The 9,604-nt window shown below is 33.1% G+C and overlaps 1 protein-coding gene across 1 annotated transcript; it reads right to left on the bottom strand.

Annotated features, from left to right (window-relative positions):
• Window positions 1-350: 350 nt before the first annotated feature.
• Window positions 351-5,374, bottom strand: LOC124918141 (sulfate transporter 1.3-like). Its single transcript, XM_047458363.1, has 14 exons — window positions 5,303-5,374; window positions 3,482-3,817; window positions 3,351-3,399; window positions 3,055-3,262; window positions 2,813-2,987; window positions 2,663-2,728; window positions 2,468-2,581; window positions 2,272-2,388; window positions 2,059-2,185; window positions 1,666-1,952; window positions 1,399-1,589; window positions 1,238-1,320; window positions 1,060-1,136; window positions 351-787 (listed from the first exon to the last, which is right to left on the bottom strand). The coding sequence occupies exons 2-14, from the start codon at window positions 3,779-3,781 to the stop codon at window positions 650-652; spliced, it is 1,932 nt and encodes a 643-aa protein (XP_047314319.1). The 5' UTR covers window positions 3,782-3,817; window positions 5,303-5,374; the 3' UTR covers window positions 351-649.
• Between the last annotated feature and the right edge of the window lie 4,230 nt (window positions 5,375-9,604).

The raw sequence follows: 9,604 nt of genomic DNA, 5'->3' as shown, positions 1-9,604 counted from the left end.
ATTATCATGTATTTAGTTTGATGTAAAAATATTGAACAAAATCTTTTGAAGTTTTCTCTACAATGTTTATAAAATTTATTATTTGTTAAAAAAAGAAATAAAATTTAATTTAATTAAAATGATGCTTTCCACAATCTGTGTTTATAATCTAAAACTGTGTTTTTTCCTCTTAACACTAGAAAATTAGCATCATCCCTAACAAGTAACAAGCAGACCTATCGATTAAAGTGTAGCAATCCTCTATTTACTTGAGTGTTAAGCTACTTTAATGAGTCAATATTTATTGTTAATATGATAAACTTAGATATTTGAATTCTACAATGATGCTAACTTATCTTTTCCTGAACATTAAGTAAATTAGAGATTAATTAGCATATCCATTTGATACAAGTACAAGAAGCAAAGAGCTAAGGGGAAGGGAAAATGACCAAAGGATCCAATCTTAGCAATGAAATAAAATAAAATGGGCAACTTTGTTTGCTTCTCTTCCAATCCATTGCGGTTTGCAAGTAAGGCTTCTTTGGATGTAGTCGCGGAAACACAAAAATGCACTTTTTTCAGTCAACTATCACAACAACCGCGTATAGGGAAACAAACAAGGCAAATGAACAATGAATAATACCAACACCCGAATTCAATTCAACACTTTTCATGGTCCTGCAAGGGGAGCACACATGCGAACGGCATCTGCGACAGTGAGAAACACGTTCTCCTCCCCAATCAACTCTACAAATTTTGACAAATGCAGCTTCTCTGTCACAACAGGTCCAGGATTTGCTACAGCAAGCTGTTGTTTTTGTTTCAATTCAACACAAACAAACAATCAATCATAAGTGTATGTAACCACTCTTGTCATTTGAATTATCTTAATGGGTTAGCTTGTTTGATAGTATAGTGTTATTTGGAAATAAACTTGGTTTTAGAAGAAAAAATACATTGTTTGATGTAAAAATTAGGGTTTTTTGGGGTAATTTGATATTTTGGTTGATGATTTGAAAGTGAAGAGATTGATTGAATAAAGGGTTATTTTTGGATTCATCAAACTAAGGCCCAAATTACCTTGATTTCTTTTTTATGCAGAGACTGGTGTAACGCTTCCAATCCGTGAATGCCACTAGTATCTATGTCGGTAACAGCTACAACAGAACAAAACAAAACAAAACAAAACAAATATCAATTCCCGAAACAACAAATGTTTTCTTTAGGGTATAACGCAAAGAACAGCAGCAGCTCTTACGCGACATCTCGATTATCACATATTGAATTCTCTGGTCCTTATCTTTAATCAGTTCTTCCTCCTCAGTTAGCCACCTCAAAGTCCTAGACAAAATTATTAACTCCCAATGTTTATATTATGAGATAAGAAAACAAACAAAAAACAATACTACCCGAATATACCTCTCACGGATATAGTTAGCATTTGAAAAATAGATCCCGGAATCAACCCTAACAATCAACAGCCCCGGAATCCTAGATGCATCTGGATACTGCAATACATTTCTGTATACCGAAGTTCTCGGAATATTCCCCAGCAAAGCAATCCGAGGCCTAGTCACTTGTAAAAGAATTTTCGCAAATGATATGCATACCTGTAGATAGATTTTTCTGCATATTAAAATTCGCACTTCAAACAAACAAACAAAAAACATTTGATCAAAAACTTACAGAAATTAAGAGGCCAATCTCAACAGAAATGAAGACGACACCAAAGAAAGCTCCCATGCAGGCAAGGAAGTCGAACTTATCGATTTTCCAAATAAGTTTAATTGCATCGATGTCTATTAATCCAAGCACGGCATTAATAATGATGGACGCTAGAATTGCGTTCGGGGTGTACTTAAAAAGAGGTGTTATCACTTCCAAAGTCAACATAACCACCATTGACATCACAATATTCGACACTGCTGTATGGCATCCTGCGTAGTAATTCACAGCCGATCTCGAAAACGATCCTGCCAAACGAAATTAAAAAGAAAAGATCAATTGAAATGTGACGAATAAGTAGAATATTATTTTAGTTTTATTAATGATCGATCTTATATCCTCAGATAATAATACCTGTTGTCACGTAGCAAGATGACATCGAGCCGATGATGTTCATGGTTCCTAACGCTACCATTTCTTTGTTCCCATCAATATGGTAGTCCTTCATTGCTGCAAATGTTCTAGCAATCGAAACAGCTTCCTATAAACCAACCACACTAACAAATTTGTCAAGAACACTATACATCTTTCAACCAACAACAGACAACGCTTCAGAAAGAAATTTACCGTAAGTGCGATCAACCCTGCAATAACACCAATCCTGAAACCCACAAATAAATGTTTGCCAGAGAAGAAGATTTTCTGGACAGATGAAGGATTGATGCCCTGTGGGATATGACCCACCTAACAAAAGATGACAGCTAGTTACTAATAGTTTTCCTTTTGTTGGTTAATAATTGCATTCAATTTAGAGATTACTCACAATTTGGACACCTTTCTTATCCGCACGAAAACCATAAACGCAAGCTGTCGATATGATAACTGAAATCAAAGGGGCAATAGCCGGAACCCAAAAGAGTTTCTTGTTCTTCTTTCCCTGAATAACCACCGCACCACCATGAGAAAAAGAAAAAAAAAACAGATAAAGCTTACTAAAAAGAAAGAAACCAAATCTTACAATGAACTTGGCGAGAAGAAGAAAAGCCAAGAACGATACACCTATTAGTATCGTCTCCCAATTCCACTGCCAAGAATAATTCAAAAAAATCAAAACTATCATTAGAACCGGCTCAATATTTGTTTCAAATATAAAGACAAAAAATCTTACCCCATGATGAGCATTATGAAATACTGATTTCAGGACATGAACTATATCCGTCTTTTTTGTAAAAACCTTTATACCAAAAAGACCTTTCAGCTGTTGGAGTGCAATAGTAATTGCAGCTCCTGCCATGAAGCCAACAATGGCAGCATGAGAAAGAAAGTCAATCAAGAAACCCAACCTGGATTCAGAAGGAAAAAAAAAAGATTTCAAAAAGGGTTTGGTTTGGTTCAATAAGAAGAGCTTACCTAAAGAAACCAAGTGTTGCTTGGGTGATTCCCGCAAAGAATGTAGCTGTAAATGCAAGACTAAGGTAGTTGGCTTTGTCTTTAACTGGATCAATCTCCTTTTGCAGCAAGGTTCCAAGAAGTAGAGACACAACAGCAACTGGACCAATGGCAATATCTCTTGAGCTTCCCATGAATGCATAAACCAAAGGAGGAACAAAACTGCTGTCTGCAACCACCATCAACCGATATTTTTTGTAAGAATCTCTCTAAATCTCATATATAATCTTAAATCATCTGTTTCTGAAATTTCTTACAAAGGCCATATTGCACAGGAAGGTTTGCAAGCTTTGCATATCCAATATCCTGAGAAAAAAAATAATAATTCAGATTAAACAGACATTTTTTGCAGAAATAACAAACAGTGCATTTTTAAGCAACATCGTACCTGAGGAATACAAAGACTTGCAATGGTAAGTCCAGCTATGAAATCGCCTTTGAACTTGGTGAGATTGTAACCCCTTGCCCAATCTAGAAAAGGGAAAACAGATCTCAAGCCAAGAACAAACTTTCTCGAAGTTGATACATCCTTGAAAGAACGCAAAGGATCATCCGGGAAAAATGTTTCCTTGACAGTGGACTTGAACTCAGTAAAGAGACCCTGCTTTGGAGGCTCTTTGACTTTGTAAGAGTACGGAATTACCCCTGGCTCATCCCTGATTTGCTCGTCATTCCTTCCATTAACCATCTTCGAAGTAAACAAGAATGGCCACCTTTACCACCCCTAACAAAAACAAGAGAATAAAACAAATGAATGCATAGTTTTGGCAGTTAATGAGTAATGAAATGAAGTTAGCTGAACAAATACCAGAAAATGGAAAAGAAACTTTAGAAAAATGCTTAAAGATACAGAAATCTGAAGGCATGCTTATATAGAAATCCAAAAAGTCAACTTGAATAAACAAATGTGCAAAAAAAAAAGAATCAAGCCTCCATCCTGTTCTAAATTCTATTTCATACCTTATCCAAGAATTAAACTATATATATATATATATATATATATATATATTAGGGTTCCTATAAGTTATTAAGATCAATAAAAATTAACTTCCAGCTGCAATGTTGACTTTGCTTGCCTCTTCTACGCCCTTTGCAGAATCTGAGAGGTACAATTGTGTAAACAACACATGACATCGATCGACACCTTTAATATGTTATGTATGAAAATGAAACAATCCTACATGCATTAATTAGCCTTTGATATCACTTACATCATATCAGATTAGACCTTCAATATGATGTTAACTGAAAGACTTACCTGTTTATACATTTTCTATATAGTTGAGGAACAAAATACTCATTGATAGTAAAAAACCCTTTCAGTTTTTAAAATCTGTTCTACAAAATGAAAGGCGGATTAGTTTCAAAAGATAAATTTCCATATTTAAAAAGAAGTGAGAATGTTTTCGTTGATGCAAAGCCAACGCGAAGGTTGCATTAACCATGTGGAAAAATCAGACCATAACACTACAAGTCATGACATCTTTTGTATGAGTTAAGTTTTCATATTTATACTCAGCCAAATACGTACTCAAGCATTCAAATAAGCAAGAAAAATCCACGGGGCAAGAAAAAACAATATGAGAAAGACATGACAAACATCATTCTTCCCTCAATTCCCACTAAGAACGTTCTGATTTTAAGGAGATGCATGACTCTGGGATAATGTTAGCCACCTCGGTAATAAACCCGGGTCATACAAAAACATCCTTCTTCCCTTTTTCATGAAAAACCTTAATCTTCTCAAATGAGGCAAATGTGAATTCCTAACGAATGTTTTTCTTGCTTGCAAATCAAGAAAGTAATGTGAATTAGTGGATTAAAACTACTTAACACAAATAGAGAAATGTTCCTCGAGTGAATAACCCATGATTGCTACTAAATAAGAGTATTAAGGACTAATCAAATGCAAGTTGAAGATTCAGCACAATAACTGGAGTTTGATATGATCACTGCACTACTTACTTAGTTTAATGTTCTTAATCCTCTCCTAATCCAAGTAATTTGGTTGTATCTACATACAGTGATCTCTTTAAAATAACTATCTGGCATGAACGTGGTTTGGTCAAACATGATGAATCTTTGTTTTACAATAGAACCGATACAAAAATGATCAAAGCTAAGACTCGTTCGTGGAATTGAAAAACAGCAATTAAAGATTGGTAGTAGTTAATAAACATAAATGCAAATAAAGTAATATAGTTGAAACCTTGTTCTTTTAATAATCCCATATTTCGTTGTCAATGTGTGTATTTTTCTTCGCCTCTCAGCTGTAAACCTGGTAAACTCAGCTGACCAAAGGGTGATATGCTAGGAAAGCGTCCAGGTTCATTGAATCTGGAAAGAGCAGTCTTCCGAATATTTTATTCCATATTTCAGATCCTAATATACATTGATATAATGTATAAACCCTAGTTGGGTGATAATTGGGAAGATGGATTGCTTTTAGTGGGAAGCAACACATTAATTTAGAGAGATAAGTCGAAGAAGAAGGCGTCGAATACGGAAAACGATGGCTGGTTGCAGACGTGGGTGTACAGGATGATGGCAAGTTCTTGGTCAAGGCGTAACCTTTCCAACATTTATATCTTTCAAACCTCTGTTGACATCTACTCTATCTATTGTTATTTCTCTCTAGCATCATCTTCATCAATTATGTATGAAGTTGGTGATTAATCTTTTACATAATTTTAAGAAATAGACATTTTTAATAGTGACATAAATTCACATGTTTCTTTTAATTTGAAAAGTAATACTATCCACAATATTTTGAATATGTGAAGTTAATATTTTATGATTTATATAACTTATTTTATTTTAATGGTTTAATTTAGTTGTTTAATTTTAATTATATATATTATTTATAAAATTAAATAATTTATTATTTAAGAATGTGTGTAGTTTGAAAATAATAATGTAAATATGAAAGTTTGAAAAAGAAGGGATGTGTGCAAAATAAATAGATTTAGAGTTGACATATCATGTGATTAGTTGTGCTTATTATAATTCAGATTTGTTTGCAAATTAGTGCTCGTGTTGTGTTCGTGTTGTATCGACTCGTAATTGTGTCATGATCGTGTTAATTTGTAATTGTGTCGTGCTTGTGTCGTGTCCAACCCACAACTTGAGTGAAATATTATCGTATTGTGTTATTACGTATCAATATCTTGTTGGATTGTGTTGACTTAACTCATTGTCCAACTATAGTACTCAAGGTCTAGTTATCCGAGAGTGCCTTGTACCATTGTCGATAATTCAATTGTATCAATGGATATCAATCTCGATGCACCAAAATCATATATACTTCACGACATAATTTTCATCTAAGAGGATGTTTGTAGACTTTATATCTTTTTGAATGATGAGAATGGAAGCGGACGAATGTAAATATGATATAGCATTTGCGGTTTCCAATGCTATTCTCAAACGATTTTTCCAAGACATGAGTTGAGAGTTGGTCTTATCATCTTTAGAATGTATGAAATCATGTAGGGCTCTGTTTGAGATGTACTCATAAACTAATAAGGGCACTTCGGTCTCCAAACAACATCCCGATAATCTATATATATATAATGATGCTTAATTTTTAAAGTGTCCGAATTGGCGGGTCGAGAACTGTGGTTAATTTGGATATTTAAGTGAGAGTAAATGGATACTTGAGTCAGATTGTGGGTTAACCCGCTCATAAACTTAAAACGGTTAAAAATAAAATTAAAAATGCTATAGGTATAGTTCGAACTTACAACCTAACAAAACAAGTATAACCCTTTAACCAACTAAGCTAATAACACTTTATATTTTAAAGTCAACACCAAATTTGATAAACGCGGACATTTTAAGAACATAAGTTCAAATTTTTAACTAACTAATCTATATATATATATATATATAATATGATGCTTAATTTTTAAAGTGTCCGGATTGCCGGATCGAGAGCTGTGGTTAATTTGGATATATATGTGAGAGTAAATGGATATTTGGTCGAATAGTAGCTTGACCCGTCCATAAACTTAAAACGGTTAAAAATAAAATTAAAAATGCTATCACATTTTTACCTATTTTTTTATGGTTTTTTATATTATTATTCGTACAAATGCACGGGATACATGCTAATTTTACTATGTGTTGGTGATGTATTTGTGATAAAATAATCACCTTATTTATGAATTCTTCGACTTGACCCTTTTCTCGCTGGACATGAATTGTTCAAAGTGGCCAATTTGCATATTTTTTTGACACTTTGACAACGACGATAATTTTAGGAAGAACACAATTATAAACAGTGCCGAAATTGCCCTCTCCTAGAATGTTAGCTTCGATGTATCAGTTGGTTCCTCCATCTAACTCATGGACAATAAATATCTTTGCGATTTCTCTAGTAGACGACCCTGACTCGATGAAAGTTAATTTCGCAACATTAAGCCGTCGTTTTGTTAAAAGAAAATTTCTCTCAATTTCATTAGATTTCTTTTCTATACCAAATGATGCACCAAAATCAATACCATGAAAAAATGATGCTATGTCAATTTCAATACATACATGCCACTCAAATATGTTTAATTAAGTTTAATTTCAAATAAACATTGTTTTCAAATGTTAATTATAACTTACCAAGAACAATTATAGCCACGGGTGTTAAAGTCTTTGAACAATGAGTCCCACCTTTTTGGACAATAATAAGAAAATTATAGTGAGAATCATCTAAAATTAAATTAGTCAAAGTTTTGTGGGTATAATTAATTTGTTATTACAACCATCAACATGACATGGGTTCTCATTGTATCAGTTAGAATTGAACATTCTGCCTAAACAGTTGTATCAACTCAGACAGTTCAAGTTAAACTTTCAATCATGTCGTGCAGTGACAAAATCCATTCTTTTCCATGTTATATTGTGTCTTAACCCGCTCAAAATATCATGATACACGAGCTCATTCGTTCGTCATAACTCTAGTCAACATGTTTATTTGTTCTGTGTTAATTTGTGTTTAAACTTTTGTGTCATTTATTAAACTAGTTAAATATGAAATTTTATAATTTTAAATTTTTTAGATAAATACCACACTATAATTATTAAAATATATTTTTGTTTATTATTATTTTATAAGTTTTTTTAAAGTAAAGTCATGTTAAATAAAAGATAGAAAAATTATGACTTATTTTTATTCATATAATCTATTCTTTAAATATTTATATAATATATTTTATTTATATTATATAAGTTATTTTTTTTAATTGAAATAGGAAATATGAGTAGAAAATAAATAAATTTAGAGTTGATATGACATGTGACAAGTTATGCTTATTTCGATTCAAATTCGTTTGCAGACTTGTACTCGTATTGTATTTGTGTCGTGCCCACTCGTGATTGTGTCATTATCGTGTTAATTTATAACCATTTTGTGATTATATAGTTTCGAACTTGTGTCGTGTCCAACTCACAACCCGAGTGAGATAATATTGTACCGTAGTCTTTTGTACCAATATCGTGTTTGATCGTATTGGTTCATATTGACCCAACCCATTGACCAACTCTAGTATCCGTCAAGACATTTGCATTTATAACCTTCTCTATTTTTAAAGTCCAAACATTCAATGTTTTGACAATTGCAAGAAAATGTTTGAGCATCATTGGTCGTCACATCGAACATTTTATTACTTATAGCCCATTCGAGCACGACCAATTGGTCCTCCTCATACGACCTTTTCCTTGAGATGCTTGCTAAAGAAATTGTAGAGTTTTGTATCCGCAATAAAAGGATAACTGCTAGGATTAAAGCCGAAAACCTTGAAATGATTGTAATAACTAAAAATTGTATTATTAAAAGACTGTATTTTCAACAACTTAAACTATCAAACTTTCTATCTTGAACGTCAATGAGGTTGGCAGAGTAGGAAGTGTAGGCGTTGAAAAACATCATGTCGTTTTGTTGGTTCACCATTTGACCATAAGTATCGCATCCAAAAAAATGTCAACTTGTTTTGGGTGGTTGACACAACGAATGAACCTGTGGTCAATGCGCCTTGTTTTGGGACGAATTGACTTTTCTCAAACTCATTATAACAGTCTTCCCAAATGTTCCTCAATAAAACTTTGGTATGACCAACTAGATTTGGTTGAGATGAATTTGTTGAATTGATTATGTTTTTTTTGTCCCAAATACATTTTTTTTATTGTCCTTACATATCAAAAGGAAGTTTTGAGAGCATCCTTCCCACTAGTAGAAATGTCATAATCACCGAGGAAGTTAACCGAGAGCCATCAAAAGCTCTCGGAATAAAAAAAAATCATCGAGAGCATTAATTCGCTCTCGCTGAAATATAAATAACTCATTGAGGGTTTTACATAATTCTCGCTGATAACTGTTATTTCCGAGAACTTTTGATTTATGCTCTCAGTGAGGTTTTATTTAAAAAGAATTCCGAGGGAACCCGAAACACCCTAGTAGATATATTTAATTAAACCTAAATCAATTCTTTATTTCTTCTTTCTACTCCTCTCATTTTCGGCG

This window comes from Impatiens glandulifera, unplaced genomic scaffold (assembly GCF_907164915.1).
Source record: "Impatiens glandulifera unplaced genomic scaffold, dImpGla2.1, whole genome shotgun sequence".
In the NCBI taxonomy this organism is placed as follows: Eukaryota; Viridiplantae; Streptophyta; class Magnoliopsida; order Ericales; family Balsaminaceae; genus Impatiens; species Impatiens glandulifera.
This window is presented reverse-complemented; position numbering and strand designations above follow the sequence as displayed.

Coding starts and splice junctions, on each gene's coding strand:
- LOC124918141 (XM_047458363.1), bottom strand. CDS start 3,781: ATGGTTAATGGAAGGAATGACGAGCAAATCAGGGATGAGCCAGGGGTA. Junction 2,389..2,467: donor ATAAGAAAGGTGTCCAAATT/GTGAGTAATCTC, acceptor ATCTTTTGTTAG/GTGGGTCATATCCCACAGGG. Junction 2,186..2,271: donor CAGGGTTGATCGCACTTACG/GTAAATTTCTTT, acceptor GTTGGTTTATAG/GAAGCTGTTTCGATTGCTAG.